Below are 17821 nucleotides of genomic sequence, written 5' to 3' on the forward strand. Positions count from 1 at the left end.
CCACCAAAAGGGTTTAGGTCAAGCTGGTGAAAACACTTTTGGTTGCCAAAGCATCATGGCTGATGGAATCGTGGGGAGCAAATCACAGACCCGTATTTCCCGAGGCAGCAGGCTGACATCAACTCCCACACAGTTCAGGGAAGCTCCTAGCTTCAGTGATTCCTGGCGCTGCTACAGCCCCTAATTCTCAAACCCTGTCGGACTGACTCTGTTCACGCTGCCTCCTACTGTGTCCAGGGGCCACTACACATCTTTGGTCAAAACCTACCCATGGCCCCCAAGTGCCCAGGCCATATCCTGTAGGACCTTTGGGACTGGAGTCCGATAGTCACTGTTCTCTTCCTCCTTTCCAAGCTGGAGGCTTTTCAGTGTCTGCCTGTCTCCCAGCTGCAGGCTTCAAGGCACAGGCCTGCTTTCCCACACTCTTTCTAGCCTGGCAAATCCTTCTTGGGAAAACAGAGACGTCTCTTCAAACACTATTCGTAGTAGGTGCTTTCTGGTTTACAGATTGCTCTCATGTGAATCATCCCGTGTCATCCTCACCCCCACCAGACAGAATTTAAAAAATTAGTCCTTATGGGGAGACTTTCACATTATGCCCGTCCTTTAGACGAGGAAATCAAGACTCACAGAGGTAAAGTGATTTGCTTAGACTCACACTCCAGCAGTGGTGGGGCCGGGGATCGATCGCAGGTTTGTGACGGCAGAGCAGAGCTTGTGCTTCCTCCCACTCTGCTCCCTGTGGACGACAGGAGCCTGCCCAGCCTACCTGGGTAGCTCTGCACACACACTTCCCTCTACAGGCAATGAATGAAACTTCACAGCACATCAAAATCTCTAAAACTCCCATGCCAACAATCGCTCAGAGGACCTGAATTGATGGTGTCAGGCTGGGGCCCTCCACAAACTCATCTGCTCCAGCCACACACCTGGACTCAGTCCCCTGAACGTGTCTGGCCCTTCCAGGGGGCCCGTCCCCCATCTCCCAGCTAAGGAGACCCTTCTCACTTCAAGACCCAGCCCAGACGGCCCTCGTCTCTGAAGCCCTCTGCAGCCCCTGGCTCTGAGTCAGGGCTTCTCCGCTCTTCACGTTGCCCTCCTTCCGCCTCGGTTCAGACTCTGTGCTTTACAGGTCTGCCTGGAAGATGCCCCTCCCCCACCAGCCCTGAATAACCCAAGGGCGAGTGGACAGCTGTGTCCCTGCACAGTCCAGGACCCTCTCACAGGACGGACGTCTGCGGACTTAAATGGGCTTTGCCTTCTGACGCCTGGTACCCAGATCTGCCCTCTCCCATCAAGCTGCGCTGACACCGATGAGGCTGACAGATGGCCAGTCAGCCAACGCCCTGGAAGCACATCCCCTGCCCAACCCAGCGGTTGTCTGATGCACAAGAAGCCAAAGCACCTCCCACCAGCCCGGCCGCAGGGCAGAGCAAGGTGCTGCCCGGGCAAAGGCAGCTGGCGCCCCGTGCGCGCACGCAGCCACCCCTCGGGCACCACTTCTGGGTGTTGGTTCTCCCGGTCAGTCGATGTGGATCGCAAGGCCTCGGGCGCTGCGAGGGCCTGACCACGGGGGCCCACTGCGGGGACCTCTGATGCCCGTCCGTGCTCTGCAGCTCCCCGACGGGCTGGCAGAAACTGTCAGGTCGACATCGCAGGTTGAAGGGACACCCTGCCCAACCCTGCTTGCTCCCTGTCCCCTTAGTGCGTGTGAGTCCCCAGCCAGCCTTTGGCACTAACTCTCTCCCGGGATCAGCTTCCCGAGGGACGCAACCCGAGCCGGCCGGCCCTGGAGTGGTCCAAGGAGCAGGTGATGAGATGCGGTCTTGGTACGGGATTGTCATCACCTGCCTCACTGGCAATGAGGACCCCACCCCGGGGATGGGTGGTGTGCGGGCGGACAGCCCCGGCCGCAAGGCCGCAGCCCAGTTGCTAGAACTTTCATGCTAGAAGTTTCGCTGGGCTGGCAGGTGAGAAGATCCAAGCGTGCGGAACGCGGGGGGCACAGGGGGAGGTGACTTCTTTGCTTTGCCGACCATAGGGGATGAGCAGCTTAGGGTGAAGAGCAAAGTGAGAAAAAAGGGGGCCCCAGGGTCTCCCCAGTACCTTACAAAGGAGCCCCCATCTCAGGCAGCGGACAATCGTCCAACCCAGGATTCGACAGAAGTGGCTGAACCTCAAAGACGCTGAATGTTCAACCAAGGCACGCCCGTCCCGCCAGCATCGGAAGCCCACCTGGGCAAACCTGCATCCTTGACACGAGGACCAGGGAGACTGGGAGGAAGCCCCAGAAGAGCGGGGCTCCCCAGATGTCTCTGAGCTTCTGAGCCTGAGGCAGCGGCACACCCCTCCCCCTAAAGAGCTGGCGTCCCCAACTCACCCCCGAGGGAGCAAACATGACCCGTGTCCTTCCCCACAGGTGCCCTCCGTCCCAGGAGACAGGGTAGCCAGCCGCCCCGATTTGCTGTGGGACCTGAAGCGCTACAAGCAGGAGAGTGCAGGAAAAATGGGGAGAGGTGGTCAGCCCACTGCCAGGCCCCCAAGCAGAGCGAAGTCACCTCACAACACAGGCCGGGCGCGCCAGGCCAGGTGAGGGAGGAAAGGGACGAGCCCCTGCCCTCCCCCGCCGCCCAGGGACCGCAGCAGAGGTCGCGGGGCGCCACTGAGCGGCCAGAAACCAGGGGCTATGACGATGGCCGCCACTGACCAGGAGGCCTGACCCACCGAGCGGGGCAGGTGGTCAGTACAACACGGCTTCCCGGGGGCTCGATGGATGGGCAACCAACCAAGATACAGTCTAAGACGGACACTCAAAAGAACAAGGACGGACGGCAGGAGGCCGAGGGCAGCCGTCCCAGTGAACAAGTCACGATCCCTCGCCCAGGTTCTGCCCCCGAGCCAGTTCTCAGACGTGGAACCGCGGACCAGGGACGTGGCGGGTCCCCAGGGGGAAGGACGCTGCAGCACCACGGCAAGCAGGCACTGGAATGACCCCCCAGCCCCTCCCAAAGGGACCTCGGGCTCTGCGCTGGGTGACCCAACACCGGGAAGTGGGACAACCAGACAGCTGGAGGCTGGTGGACACCGGGCCCAGCTTGACCCTGATGTGGGAGACGCGATAAACTCTGTCTCTGCGGCCGCTTCAGGAGGACCCCTGGGCCGGGGTTTCTGAGCAGAGGCTGTCACTGGTCCCAGGTACGCAGGGCCGTTCCCGAGGGTTTGTCAGTTGGTCTTCAGCAGGGAGAGGCTGCAATCCAGTATCCTCCGGAACCAGGCGCAGGGCTTAGTGAGATGTCTGCCGAGGAATCCTTCAGAACCTGGGATGACCCTTAACGGAAGTGAGAGGATGTAAGGCCCAATGGCAACCCTGCACGCACTCCAGCGAGTAAAGGAGAAACGTGTAGAGAAAGAGCAGGGGAAACACGCCCCCAGTCGTGAACTCGCGAACCTTCCTGCCTCCAGGCGATGCCTTATGGGCGTCCCTTGCTCCTGACTCTTCACATCCTCTCTGTCCTTTGTAAAGTCGCCACGGAGAGCACACGGATACTCAGGAGGCGGCTGAACGGGCCCTACAGGCACAGAGCACAGCAGTCCTGTCTTCCAAGCCCTGTGACCACGGTTACGGGATGGCAACACTCGCTCCAGACCCCCACCCCCGCACCCCGGCCCCACTCCTGAATCTCTCAAACAAGGAAGCTGGCCCCATTCACTGGGCCACGGCCTGATGTCGGGAAGGCCCCCTCCAGCTGCGGAGGGCCTGGGGCCCGGGTCGTTGCCCAGAGACTGAGGACACTGAAGAGCACGTAGACCCAGAGCTCAGGAGCGCCGCAGACCTGGAGACGAGCATCTCCCGCCCCCAGCCAAAGGCGATATAACCGTCTGTAACGTGAATGCAAGTGGGGGCATCGCCAGAAGCGCACAGGAGGCCCCCTGTGCTGTGCCACGCTCCCTGCGCAGGCGCCAACCCGAGCAGTGGCGGCCAAGTGGCTGCTCACGTCTGCAGGTCCCCTGTGTGCAGCTTCTTCCCGAGGTCCTGCAGCGCCAGTCACTGAGACAGAATCAGAAACACCTGCGGTTCTCAGGCTGGACCCCTCGATCTGGGCCGTGTGGAGAGGGACACGGCCAACAGGAGCTGCCCAGGGGACAGAGGGGAAGGAGGGGGCAGGGGAGCACGTCTTAGAAACAGGCCAGATGTGGGGCGGCAGGAGGTAAACCGGGAGCTGGGGCAGAGAAAACAAGGCCGGCCGTCTTCCTGCAGCTGCACGGCTGCCCCGGGGCTTGCCCTGCGTGAGTCCAGGGCAGGGACTAAAGCCAGGCACTGACCGAGTGACTTAACCAGTCAAGAAGGAGCCCTTTCTCACGGGCAGAGCGCTGGACGCCAGGGCACCGTCTCCTCGGGGACCACCAGCCCCAGGGGGCGGGCCTGGGAGTGGGCCGGCGGACACGCCCTGACGTGTGGGGCACTTACAGGTCGGAGAGGGTGTAGGCGCATGCCGAGTCCAAAGCTGGCCTTCAAAGAGAGGAGGAAACCAGCCCCCAAGGGGCAGGAGGAGGCATCTGAAACACAAACAACCAGGGCGGGATTAGTACCCGGACCCCGAAAGGAGCTCCCACGACTCGGCACAAAAAGGACACGCAGCTCAGTGGAAAGATGGGCAAAAGGCGTTGCAGAGAGGAAACCAGCCCTACCAAGGAGGACACTAGGGAAACTGAGACTTTGGGTCGAGCCCGTCCCACACCGGTGGTACCCCCAAACGTGCGGCAGGAGCAAACTGGAACCCTCTCCGGGCCTCAAAGACGCAGTTGGGGTGGGGGGCTGGAGGGACCCAGGCCACTGGGGCCGAGAAGGGGACGCAGCCGCCGAGGCAAGTGCCCAGATGGGTCGCAGGGACAGTGAGGTCTGCTGGTGCCACGGGCGGGGGTCAGAAGGGGAAGTGCACTCAGAGCAGGTGCCCTGGGCTCCGAGAGGAGACGATGTCCTGGGGGCACCGCCCCCCAAAGAGCAGTGGCGCAAACGACGAGGACTTCCTAGAAGGAAGATGGGGTGCCTCACGGGGACAGAAGCGTGTCGGGGGAGGAAGCGGAGCTTGAGGAGGAGACTCCCTCCTGGGATGTGGGCTGCGGCCCAGTCACAGGGGCTGGGAGGAAGCAGCAGCCCGAGCAGCGGAAGGCGGGAGCGGCCAGGCTGGAGGCCCGGCTGACCCCCAAGTGAGCAGACAGGAGGGACAGAAGGCCTGTTCCTGCCGGGACCTTGCTCCTGGAGCGTGTGGGAAGCAGCAGGTGGAGAAAGCGTCACCGGGAAGTCAGAAATCAGATGGTTTGAAGGCTCGGCGCTGACTTAGCTGTACTGAAGATCAAGGCTGAGCTGCAGAGGGGTCCCTCTCCCAGGGGCAGCCACACACCGTCCCACGCCCACCTGCAACACGGCCAGGCCATTCCTCCTGCGCCCGCCCATCCGGCGGCGAACTGGCCTGGCAGCCACTACCCCGGACCTCCCCCGCCCCGGGGGACCTGGGGCTCCCCGCCTCTCAGCACACACGGGAGGGTCAGAGAAGGGAGTCCTTACGGAGCGCCGTCACACCTGTCCCCCAACCAGCAGCCACCGATCACGTGCCTCTAGCTCACTGGGCAAGTTCCAGTTCTTCAAAACCGGGATTCGGGAGGAACGCCAGCAGCCCACCCACCATTCCCGGGACCCTCCCTCATGATTTGAAACCACTCCGACGAGGTTCTGGGGTGTCTGGACGCAGCTCGCAACCACTCCTGGGGCGACGAGCCGAGGAGGGGACACCGGCATGGAGGGAGTTGGACCTGCTGATCGCTCAGGTGCCCCGCAGCCCCGAGGCCTCACATCCACGAAGGCACCCTCTGCTCCTCACCTCGGGGCCGGCATTCCTGTTTCCTCAGGCTTCCGCAAGGAGAGAGGAGGCCAGCTCGCTGGAAGAGAAAGCAGTGCTCTGTTGAGCCAACGTCCCCTCAGCAGCAGCTGTGGCAGGCGCCCGGCTTACAGGAACGAGTAAGAGCCTGTCCTTGTCTTCCCGGGACTCCTGGAGAGCAGCTCCAGCCCGGGAAGAAGAGCCCAGCGAAGGCAGGCAGCAGGAAGGCACAGGGCGCTGCCAGAACCCCAGACGGGAGCTCCGGACGCTCGCGGCGGGCGGAGAAGGGGACGTTACAGCTGTGCCTGGAGGAGGACAGGAGCTCGCCAGAACAAGAGGAACCAGGCCTCCAGGAGCGGGAACCGCACGTGCCGAAGTGTGGAGACCCGCAGAGCGCGTGCGCGCAGCGTGCACGGACAGCACAGGCACCCAGGGTGTTGGGCGACAAGGACGGAGAGCTGGGGCCGCCCGAAGGCCCTCCCAGGGCACCAAGGAGGTGTTGGGGCTTAAACAGGAGAAGGCTCGGCAGGGTCTTCAGCCCGGGGTCGATGAGGACAGATGTGCGGTGTGACACGGAACCGATGGCCTGGGGGGCACCCACTGGAGGAGGACAGACACGAGGCGTCCCGGCCCCTGGGGAGACTCAGGTGACAGCAGCACCGGCCCTAGGTCATGAGGCCTGAAGTCAGCCAGTAGCAGTGGGGACAGAAAGAGGAGCATTTATTCTCATCAGGCACTTGGGAGGCAGGGACACCGGACTTGGTCTCCAAGGAAATGGGAGGGAGGGCTGCCTAAGCAAAGCAAGGAGGAGCAGAGCCAGGTGGGCGGCACTGAGTGGGCTGAGGCCCCGCCCCCCCGTCCCCCCACTGGGAGGAAGAGGACAGGAAACAGCTCTGAAGGGGAACTTGGCTTTGTTTGGGACATGCCAGGTCCCAGGCGCGACAGGAAACCGACTGAGAAATTTTCTTCTCACCTCAGAAAAGGCCAGGTAAAGACTGTCCCTCAGGACTCGGCCAGCAGTCGCAGGGTGGCTTGGACGGGAGGTGGCCTGGGCATTCAGCCCAGAGGTGCAAGACTCAGCCCAGAGGCCCCGCCCTCTCCCCATCCCTCCCCTCCCCCTCCCCTCTGACCCCCTGCCCCTCCCCCCCCACCCCGCATCCCTGTCCCCTGGGGTCCATTCTGAGGCTCGGATTCGGTCGCTAAGGACCCTGGGTCGCTTCCACTTTGACCCTTGCCGACTGTTGCGGCGCGGACTGGACGCCTAAGGCAAGGGACTCAAAAGGGCACTGCCTGGCCTCCGCCACTGAGCTGGCCTCGCCCACCCTCCATGGGTTCCCAGGGGCCCAAGCTCCATCCCGGTCAGCTCCGCCCCCGCCCCGCACCTGCCCGGCTTTTTCCCCAGCTCGGCCCCACTCCTCCTCAGTTCTGCCTCCTTCTCCAGAAGCTCCTCCTCACCCAGCTCTTTCCCACACTTCCGCCCCAAATACTCCTCCCCCCGTTCCTCCCACCTCCGCCCTGCCCCTCCCCCAGCTCCTCCCCAGCTATTCGCCACAGCCCCGCCCCTTCTCTTCCGACCCGCTCCCCCGCCCACGTCCTGGTCCTCCTCTGGCTGCCGCTCCACGCCGCCGGTCTCGAACCTCCGAGCGGCCTGGCCTTCCGCGCGCCGCATGGCCTGGCGGCTCCTACTCTGTCTCCTAGCGGCCGGAGCCTGCGGCAAATGCGCGATTGTTCGTAAGTGCGTGTCTACGTGCCTGCGTGCGTGCGTACGTGCGTGCGTACGTGTGGACGTGCATGCGTTCACCCCGGAAATAAGGAGCGTCAGCGCTTGCGGGCGCGGCTACCTGTCACCGGTCCCGGTTCCCCGAGGCGGACGACCGTCCTTCCCGGTGGCCGCAGCCGGGCCGTCCCACCGCGCCCGCGACTCGCCCCGCCCACAAGGAGCCAGGACCCGCCGCGCCCGCGGACGGTACCTCCGGGCGGGAGTTTCCCGGGATCTGCGTCGGGGAGCGCGCGCGGGGCGGCCGAGGCTGCACCTCCCTGTCCCCTCCACCGCCACCGTCCCCGCCCGCCATCCTTCCACGTGTGTGTCCCGCGATGCGCTGGTCCACACGCACCAGCCGCCCGCAGTCCTGCCGCCCCCCCCCCGCCTCCCGCGGGCACCGCCCCCACCCCCCAGCCCCCACAACCCACACCCCACCCCGCACAACCCCCACCCCACCCCACACCCCACCCACCTCCCTGCCCTGCGGGGCTCAGCTGACTGTCCACAGCTCCCCTCTCGGTGGGGCCCAGCCAGGAGTCCATTGAGGGTCACGGACTGTGGGGCTCTCCAGATCCTTCCCGCGTGGCACTGTGAGGAGAGGTGTCGTTTTCTCCTGTTGGATGCGGGAGCTGCTGGGCTGTAAGGTCACCGTCACTCCTGTGGGATGGGCTTCTGTGCTGCGGGCTGAGGCATCGTGGGGCCCCCGACCCAGCCGGGCGGGGACGGAGCCGTTGCCTTGATGAGCAGGACCAACCCTGAGGGAGGCGGCACGTGTGTTTCTCATCGGTTGGGCCCTCCTGGGTCCTGGTGGTCTCCGGTCCCTGCCGAGAAGAAGACCGTTGTGGTTCCTTGGCCGGCATTGCTGTCTTGTGGCTGATGACTTTTCTCCTTGTCCCTCTGGTTCTCGTGCAGGTGAAGACGCCCAGACAAGTGGAAGAGTGTTTTCTCCTCTGGCCACCAAGCAGGCACCCTCTGCGTCGAGAGGTAGGCGGGCACTCAGCCGCCTTCTTCCCGAGGGACTCTCCCCAGGGATTCCGCCCGCACGGTTCGGGTCCCGTGGTTGTGATCTGGTGGCGCCCGTGAGGAAGGGGCTGGCTGAGAAGCTGCGTGGTGGAAACCGCGGGCGAGCCTGGGATCCAGTCACACACCCCAGTAGGAGCCGGAGAAACGGCCAGGCCCCAGGGACTGGCCAGCCTCCCTCGTAACTAACCCAAACGCAGTGAGGAGGGCGACCCTTTGTCACCCATCAGGTTGGCAGAGGTTAAGCGGGGTGATGGTGCTCGGGGGCCCGCCAGTGCGTGAGGGCACGGCAGCCTCGCCCGTGGCTGGCAGAGTGTACGTGGGGGAGCCTTTGCGGAAGGCCGTTTGCTGGCGTGTGTCAGCATCTCGGGATGTGTGCCGTGTGACGCGGGCCTCCTCCGGCCCGGGGCTTCAGTTAGCGAGTGTGTGGTCGTGTTGAGTGTCTAGAGGGGCAGAAAGTGCCAAGCAGTCTGGGAGTCCCCATCGGCGGGGGAAGAGTCAGTAACCTGTGGGACAGCCGACGACGGGGTACCGTGTGGGTGGTGAAAATAGGGCAGATGGAGACGTCCAGACGTGAAGCAGTGTTCCCGAGGTGCTGTGAGCGGAGAAGTCATCCCCCACCCCCGCGTGGAGAGGTGTCCAGGACAGGGCTGACCCTCTGTGATCGCTCGTCCGGGCAGTCGTGTCAGAGTCCCACGGTCTGGGTGGCTTGAACTACAGAACGTATTGCCTTGCGGTTCTGGAGGCCGGAAGCCCGAGATCTAGGTGCCGCCGGTGGTGGCTCTTGTGGGGGCTGTGGAGGGAATCTGTCCCATCCCACCCCCCTCACTCCCGGGGCTCCGCTGGCTCTCCTGTGTGCCGCTCTGTCTCTAACTGGCCCCTTTTTATGGGGACATCAGTCCTGTTAGAGGAGGGTCGACCCTAATGAGCTCATCGGACCTTGATCACCCCTGTGAAGACCTTTGCTTTGTAGGTAGGGTCACACTCTGAGGAACTTGGGGTTGAGATTCCAGCACGTGAATTTCAGGGGCACGGTGTGACCCCTACCACTCTCCAAAGGCTCTGAGGTAGGAGCACACGTGGAACGTTCCAGGGATGGAAGGAAGGCCTTCATGGCTGCAGGGGGTGAATCCAGGGGCGAGGAGAGCAGGCAGCCAGGGGGAGGAGCCAGACCATGTGGGGCCTCATGGACCCTGGAGAGAAATGTGTCTCCGCTCTGCTCGGGGAAGGAAAGCCCTGGAAGGTCCTGGACTGGCTGCCTTTGCGGCCTTGTCCCCCGTCCTCACAGCCACGTGGAAGTGGAGGCTCCGTGCGGTGCCGTGACCCGGCTGACTTTCAGGCCCGCGGCTCCCCTGCTCCTCTGTCCTCAGCGAGCAGGGACCCTCCCCCCAGCACCCAGGTACAAGGAAAGCAGGCGAGGACGGGGGCGCGTGGAGTCAGGTCCCCTGGAACCATGCGCTGTCTCTCTGTCCTTCGGCGCCTCCTCAGCTGCAGAGCGGGGTGACGGTAACCTCCCGGGTTATTTGAGGATTGAATTCTGTGATCCCTGGATGGTGCCCGTCCCAGGTCCTGGCGTGGAGACGGAACGCGCACCAGTGCCGGTAGTTCCTGCCGTCACGTATCCTTTCTCGGGCTCCGGGCCGGGGTGGAAGCGGTGGTGCGGGAAGGGGTGGGAGGAGGGTGGCTCCCAAGGCGCGCGGGGAAGAGACACCTGGCAGGGCCATGTGAGAGCCAGGCCGTCCCCAGGGCCGAGCCAAGGTTGGTTGCCAAGGATTTGCACTCAGCAGCCCTGGGTAAGATGGGGGATCCGCAGAGCATGGGCAGCGGCAGGGCCAGGGAGCTGCGGGGCCGGGGGCAGGGGAGAAGCCAGGCCCAGGACTGTCCCTGTCTGTGCCGGGAGAGGGCCAGAGCCCGGCCACTGGGCTGTGAAGCCAAGGGGCCCTCCCTCCCTCCTCTCTGCCGCCCGGGGCCCAGTGCCCTCTGTCGTGGAATTGCCCACACGCCTCTCTCTCGCTGTCCCGGCCTCCCTTGTGAGGTCCCTGCGGACTCCATCTGATGGACGGATCCCCCCGGTCGGCACCCCCTGTCAGCTGCCGGGCACGGAGACGGATGGAAGGGGCTGGCGCCCGGGGGGCCCACGGGGCTGAGGTCAGGCCCACGGGTCATGAGCTCGGAGGCCGGCACGTCAGGCTGCTTGACCGTTCCGGTTCTGTGTTTCCACAGGCGCGTGAGGCCCTGGGGGCTCTGGGAGATGAAGTTCGGCTGCCTGTCCTTCCGGCAGCCTTATGCGGGTTTCGTCTTAAATGGGGTGAAGACCCTGGAGACGCGGTGGCGGCCCGTGCTGAGCGGCCAGCGGCACCGCACCCTGGCCGTCCACATCGCGCACAGGGACTGGGAGGACGCGGCCTGGAGGGAGCTGCTGGCCGGGAGGCTGGGGATGAGCCCCGCGCAGATCCAGGCCTTGCTGCGGGACGGGGAGAAGTTCGGCCGCGGAGTGATAGCCGGCAAGTGACGATCGCCTCCCGGGGCTGCCCCCCAGGGTCTCACCCGGGGCTTTGGCGTCTCGTTTTCTTTTGAACCGGTCGGTGTGGGGTTAGGGTTCGTTTTCCTGAGGCACCTCGCCTTCGGAGGGGCCGGGAAGGTCCCCTCCCCGCCACTCTGGGCCTCAGTCCCCCTTTGTGCTCTGAGAGGCAGAGGCGGGTCCGGCTCTGCCCGTGGCGCTCGCCTCCGTGTGTGTCCGTGTGCGCGCCGTGGCAGAGCCCGCGGGAGGCAGCACGGCAGCCAGAGCTGCGTGTGAGGGGGACCTGGGGACTCGGGCTGCCCGCCCGCCTTCACGCGCCCGCCTCACCCCCGCTGCCCGCGGCATCCTGAGGAAGTCCCCTAAAGCCCCCGGCGGGGGCAGGTCCCGCATCAACCGCTGGCCCCCGGTGGATCGCTCAGGGACCTGATGGCCCGTAGGCCCCCCGCAGCGGCGGCCCGGGGCCCTCCTGATCTGTACCTGCTGCCTGCAGCGGTCGGGCCTTGGTGGGGTCGTGGGGGACCAGGCCTCTCCTTTTCATTGCTCTCTCTCCCTCCCTCCCTCCCTCCCTCCCTCCCTCGGCCTCGCCCCCAATTCCCTGAACCGAGGTTGGCGGGTGGGAAGTGCTCGGCCAGAGGGACCCAGTTCACCCCGGGTCCCCTCGATGACGTGGTCTTGGTCTCTAGCGGTCGTGACTTTGAATCACCTTGTTCTCCATCTGTGTGCTTGTGTCTTTGTGCACAGGGCTGGTTGACATTGGGGACACTTCGCTGTGCCCGGAAAACTTAGGTCCCAACGAGGTTGCGGAGCTGGAGAATCAAGCCCTGCTGCCCAACCTGCAGCAGAAGTACCTGACTGCGCTTGCCAACCCCCGCTGGCTGCTGCAGCCTGTCCCCGGGAGAGGCGGGAAGGACGTCTTCCAGGTGGACATCCCCGAGCACCTGATCCCCTTTGGGCAGGAGGCCTGACCAGACTGGGCTCTCGAGAGGAAGGTGACCGAGAGACCGGCTCATTGTGCCACCGTCCACTCGCCTTCACGCCCTGGACGTGCACGTCTGGTTCGGTCTGAATCGGCCCTGCCCCGGGGAGCGCTGCCCGCTCCGTGCTGTTCACGGAAGCAGACGTGCCCACCTGGTGCAGGGACAGGGGTTGGGACTCTCCTCGTGCGATGCCGCTCTGGGCTCAGCGACAGAGTCTCGAGGACTTTGACCTTTAGGAAAAGATGGCAGTGCCACTCGTTTTGGCCCTACTGGTTCTGGGTGGTTGAGAGAGATGTGTTTTGAGGGGACCGGTTAGCGTTTTGCCCTCTTTGGCCTGGTCAGAACTCCCAGATGTTTGGACCGCGTCTGGGGAACGAACGATGGGGGAAGGCCGGTGGCGGGCCTCGTGCACGCGGGAGAGGACCGCAGGCCCAGAAAGAGGGCGCGGTCTGTCCTTGCAGGTGACCCTGGCCCTGTTGTAAAGCGTCCCTTGGCTCACGAAGCGTGTGTGTTAGACGTGCTGCCCGGCCACTTCACGTCCGAAGACAGGCTCCTAAATACAGCTCTGACGGCAAAGTGAAAAGGGCTGGCGCTCGCTTTGTGGAAACCTCTTACTTCTCTGTGGGGTTTGGGGCCATTTGTCAGCAAGCTTTCTAGGGGTTGTCACCTCTGAAGGTGCTGGGCTTTCCCCCAGGTGTCGGCTGGGAAGGGCCCGTCTCTTCTGAGGCAGACGGCAGTGTGCACGCCTACCTTGATGGGTGGGATGGCCCTCCTTTCCGGCGGGCCTCTTTGGGAGGCCCCTGGATGGTGGGCTGGACACACGCTCAGCTGCGGGTCAGAAACTTCTGGCATCGTAGGGGGACCCAGGAGGAGGCTCCTTCTGCTTCAGGATGCATGACTAATGGAAGGTGACACCCCTGAGGTCAGGAGCCAGGCTGTGCTGCCTCCTGACTAGCAGGCAAGGCCCAGGGACCAGCCTGTCCTGGGCTGGCCTCAGCGCTCCCGAGCCACGTCCGTGGCTGAGCGTGGGAAATGCTGCGGCTTCAAACGAAAGGGGGCGGCGGGGACCAAAGCCTGCCGGGGCTGTGGGTTTCCAGCCTCGTCGGGCCCGTCCACTGAGATGTGTGACTAGTACGGACAGTTAGAAAGGACACCAGACTCGCACTTCTCGTTCGATTCTTCATTTGCTCCCGTGGACTTTGGCTTTTCTTTATTAGAGACAAAAGTAGGTTCTTGGTTATGAGATGGGGCTTTTTGTGTGTCCCCAGGGGCCTGCGAGCTCAGGGATCGCAGTGGTCCTTGCACTGTTGGCGGAGAGCACGCCTGCAGTCTGAGGAGCCCCCCTACTCCTCGTCCACCTCAGGGACCTTGTTTGGGGACGTAGCTAAAAGGGCCCCCGGCAGGAGGGAGAGACAGCTGTTGTACAGAGACATCTCCGAGCCATAAGCCGGGTAAACCGTGGGGCTGGCGGGCAGTTCCCTGGCGCCATAGCGGGGGCACAGAAGTGACGTTCCAGGGAGTGCCCTGCCTGCTCAGGCCGCCCTGCTCACTGGGGGCATGGTGTTCCCTGGCCCATCCCGCTCCACCGCTCATAGAGCACGTGCTAGAGGACAGGAGAGGCTGGGTAGCGCTGGGCCCCTGAGCACCTGGGGCTTTCTTCTGGGTGGTGGAATCGTTGTAAGGGATTTGTGGGGAGCGTCTAGTGGCAGCCACCGGCTTCTTTCCCTTCGGGGCTGTTGTGCTGGTCCCGGGCTGATCAGTTGCTCCCAGGTTGCATTTTCTCTGAATGTTCTCGATGAGCAGAGGCTTGTCTCTCTGAAAGTTGGAGTTGCAGAAGATCTGAAATGAAACGAATCACTTTAGCCATTCTGGGAGAAAATACCCACTCCTCCCCACCCACCCCCGTCCCTCATAATGGTCTTATCTGACTGTGGAGAAAAGGTCTCTTTAAGTTCCTGGCAGGTTATTCCGCCCTGGAGTGTGCGCTCCCTAGAGCTCCCCGAGGCGAGCCTCGGTCGAGGTGTTACTGTCGCTACCTGACATCTCGTGGCCTCTCGAGGGGGTCTGTAGGCGCACCTGCAGGTCCCCTCTAAGGGGCTGTGGCCGAATACCACAGGCTCTACTTTCTCATCTTTCCTTAACTACCTTCTCACGTGAGGAAAGTTATTCTCGGAAATGAAACCCGTTCAGCACGTGGCCCATCTGGCCTCCCCGGGAGGTGTTCGAATAACAAGAGAACGTGGGCAGCGGAAGGGCTTTCTACTTTACCATCAGCCTCTTCTTCCCTGGAGAGTGGCTGGTCAGGCATATTTTGCTGAATCCGTGCCGGTTCATTTGGCGGATGAAAGTCGTCAAGCTGTCTGTGTTGAAAATCCTGTCTGCGCCTCTGCGGTGAAGAACCTCCCTCTGGAAGAGGTCTTCCTCGACGATCACCATATCTCCCTTGTCATTCCAGCGCACAGAGGTGAAGGCGGGCTCCTCCGCCATCGTCCAGAGCTTTCTTGGGAGGGAGAGCTGAAGAATACTCTGGTTGGCCACACCGTAGTCTGCACCCTGTGGTGGCGGGTTGTCTTGGGAGCCGGGATCTGGGCTCTCGGCTTGGTCGCCCTGCTTCTCTGAACTCTCCCGTGAATCCACATTGGGATGCGGGGACGCACGAGAGGGGACCCACGTTGCTGGCTCTGCGTCAGCCGATGGGCCCAGCATGGCTGTACACAGCTCATCGCTGCTCTGACTAGCCATGGAGCCAGTCTGGATTGGGAGCATTCTCCACCCGAGACCGTATCACTGAACTCTCAGGGCAGAAATGCCTTGGACCAGAGTGGGGATGCCCGGTAAATACTGTCCGCAAGATTCTGGAATCTCGGTAGTGGGGCAGCCAGCCGCTCAAGTCGCAGTCTTCTTTATTGTCACGTGATGTCACCGAGGCGGTCTGGAGAGGGAGCCCTGGCCAAGTGTGGGGGAGGGGATGGGGACGGGGTCCCAGGCGCCTGTCTTTTTTTCTAAAAGCCTCGAAAAGTGTGGTTCAAGTTCCCGGGAAAGACTTCCGTCTGCCGCCAGGCACCTTGTTTCAAGGGGCCAGGCCCCGGATGGGTTGAGAAACGTGATCCTGTCTCCACTCCCATCCCTTCATGCTGGCTTCCGATGTGCTCAAGGGCCAGGCCCTGGCGAGGCGTAGCTTGGCTGCCACTGAGACCACAGGGATCACGTGGGCCCCTGGCGACTGTCCCTCCCAGAAGATGGGGCTCCCTAGCGGGCTGGTTGGCCTAGCCTGAGTCGGTGCCCACCCCCCCACCCCCATCCCCCTTCCGGCTCTGGTCGCTTGCAGCTGTTCCTGCCAGCTGGCCGGTCCCGCTCAGATGGGCCCAAACAAAGGGTCCTGATTTCCTGCCTCCCAGGTCAAGCTGTCCCCAGAGTAGGGCTGTGCGCGACCTCACATTCAACTCGAGTGTTCCCCAAGCACCTCAGACACAGCCCTGCCCACGATGCCGCGTGGGAGGGCATAGCCACGTGCCCTCCGCTGGGCATCGAGCCTCCTTTTGGGCTCTGCCTGCCCCCAGACCCCATCCCTGTGCGGATCACAGAGGGCTTGTCTTCAGCGTCCATTTCTTCCCGTAGAAGCCCTTCTCATGGCCCAAGAGCGCTCACTTTTGGAACACCTGCGTGCGTCCTTTTCCCATCGCCTTCCCAGACCGTCGGATTCAGCCTCCCTGGAGGCTGCCTCGAAAGCCCTGTTTCCTTTCCGCAGTGGGGTGGTTTGGCTTCTGCTCCCCCCGATCCTGGCCTCCCACGTCCACCTTGGGTCTCCGTGGGTACTTGCCCTTTGAAGGACTTGATCTGGGGCTTCGGCGTGTAGCCTGTCCCATTGAAAGCAGGCATTTCACTGGTGCGCTCCCAGGCCAGCCCTGCTCTCCTTCCCCACGCCCGCCCCTGCCTCCCCCTCCCCCCCACCCCCGGGGCCCTGTCCCTGCTGTTACCTTGAGGATACATGGAATGATTTTGTTTGCTTTCAGCTTCGACGCTTTTGAACGGGCCTGCGTGACACGGACTCAGTCCCAAGGAAATTTCCTACTTGCCGACCTAGACGTGACCGGGGGAAGCCCCCGTCCACGTGCATTTGGAAGTAGATGAGGGTCTGGGTGTCGGACGCGCCGAAACCCGAGTGAGAGTCGTCCGTCTTCACCGCAGGTGGGAGGATAGGACGGTGGGTTTGGCGATGCGCGTTCTCTGGCCGTTGTGGGCGACTTTGTCCTTCATAGTCACTGTGTAGCGGACAGAGTGGCACCTTGGAAAGGCCCGTCTGCGAGGATCCTAGGTCCCTGTCCCAGCTCTGCCACTAAGCAGGGTCATCTGCCCTCTGTGAGCGCCACTGCCCTATTTCTGAAAGGGGAGAGCTAAGAGGGTGTGCAGGAGGATCGCCCGAGGTGCCTTTCAGCCTAAGGACTGGCATCCTGGATGGAGCTCCCGGGCCTAGATTCGGGCCTGCTCCCTGGTCTTTATGCTTCTAAACTGGTTTACAAAGCATTCTTCAGGTCAGTTCCTCCTGTAGGGACATGACCTCGGAGGCTGCGAATTGTGGTGGAGGCCGTCGGTGGCTCCTCAGAAGGGGCCCAAAGGCTGGGGCCTCCTTGGGCCGAGCCTGCCTGTGTGGCCTTGCCTGCTGCCCCCCTCCTCGGGCCCTCCCTCGCCGCCTGGGTCCCGTAGGAACTGCCTCCTTCCTGGTCCCCCTCCCTGCCAGGTGCCAGCCGGGCCCCGGCAGTGGGTTTGTGTGGCACCGTGGGGTCTTCCTCAGCCGGGTCTCGGGACCCTTCAGCTGGGCAGGCACAAGCCCTGGCGACGTCCAAGGCCTGCCTTTGCCAGCCTCGCCCTCCAGCCCCTGCCCTTGGCTTCCGCGCCCTGATGCCCCCAGCCCAGAGGCCCCCCAGCCGCTCCCCTCCCTCGCTGCCGCCAGGGTCTCGGGGTGTCTGCCAGCGTTAACTTCCCTCCAGTATCTGAGGAGGCTCCTGCAGGGGCCTTATCCCAGTAGGCACTGGGGCCGTACAGTCAGTCCCAGGCAGTCTCAGTCCCTCCCTCCCCGTGGCTCAGCCATGAGCAGCTCAGCAGGCCAGGTTCCCGTTGGACAGGAGGGCCCCAGGGCAGGAGCAGGGACAGGGCGCCGTCACACGGGAAGGTGCCGGGACTGGCCAGAAATGCCGGCCCCTGGCGGTGTCAGCTCTCAACAAGCCACAGTCGAGCCCCACACTGTCTCTGCTTCTCCTTGGCACCGTCCTTTCTTGGGCCTGCTTTTTGTCAACTGAAAGACACCGTGTGACACTGAGAAGAGCAGTGAATCGCCAGTCAGAAGGTCAGCCACGGGCTGGGGTGGGTGGGAACAGCGTGGGCTCGAGAGGAATTCAGACCAGGGCTCTGGTCCCCACGCCGTCACTTACCGGCACGTGATCCTGGGAAGATTCTCAAGCCCCGTGGCCTCAGGTTCCTCACCCGTGAAGCGCATGGGTGTGATGAGCCCTGTCTCGGGCTGCAGGGATGTGTGTGAGCTACGTAGAGCAGCTCACAGGGCCTGGCGTCTGTTGGAACTTCGATGATTGGCAGGTATTTCTCATATTGTTCGGCCTCAGACCCTTCCCCTCTCTCCTCTGGCATTTGGTTGGGCGGTTTCTTGTCC

General features: G+C 63.3%; 2 protein-coding genes and 1 long non-coding RNA gene across 4 annotated transcripts; 1 reads left to right on the forward strand and 2 right to left on the reverse strand.

Moving 5' to 3' along the window:
• Positions 1–2876: 2876 nt before the first annotated feature.
• Positions 2877–4075, reverse strand: LOC309978162. Its single transcript, XR_014327114.1, has 3 exons — positions 3996–4075; positions 3449–3569; positions 2877–3328 (listed from the first exon to the last, which is right to left on the reverse strand). It is a non-coding gene; the product is annotated as an uncharacterized lncRNA (long non-coding RNA).
• Positions 4076–7714: 3639 nt separating this feature from the next.
• LOC309978325 (protein EOLA1-like) lies at positions 7715–12739 on the forward strand. Of its 2 annotated transcripts, XM_082864736.1 has the most exons (4): positions 7715–7842; positions 8551–8622; positions 10882–11162; positions 11921–12739. In XM_082864736.1, exons 3-4 carry the CDS (start codon positions 10910–10912, stop codon positions 12142–12144), a joined length of 477 nt encoding a protein of 158 aa, XP_082720862.1. In that variant the 5' UTR covers positions 7715–7842; positions 8551–8622; positions 10882–10909; the 3' UTR covers positions 12145–12739. The 2 variants fall into 2 exon arrangements, with proteins under 2 accessions (XP_082720862.1, XP_082720863.1); XM_082864737.1 differs by lacking the exon at positions 7715–7842 and having other exon boundaries at positions 8375–8622.
• A 760-nt stretch (positions 12740–13499) lies between these two features.
• LOC309978650 (heat shock transcription factor, X-linked member 3-like) lies at positions 13500–14898 on the reverse strand (the record flags this gene model as incomplete). The annotated part of the gene is made up of 3 exons (XM_082865153.1): positions 13500–13635; positions 13757–13995; positions 14425–14898. 3 exons carry the CDS (start codon positions 14896–14898, stop codon positions 13500–13502), a joined length of 849 nt encoding a protein of 282 aa, XP_082721279.1.
• Between the last annotated feature and the right edge of the window lie 2923 nt (positions 14899–17821).

The sequence above is a fragment of the Leucopleurus acutus genome (assembly GCF_964270905.1).
Source record: "Leucopleurus acutus genome assembly, chromosome: X".
Lineage (NCBI taxonomy): Eukaryota > Metazoa > Chordata > Mammalia > Artiodactyla > Delphinidae > Leucopleurus > Leucopleurus acutus.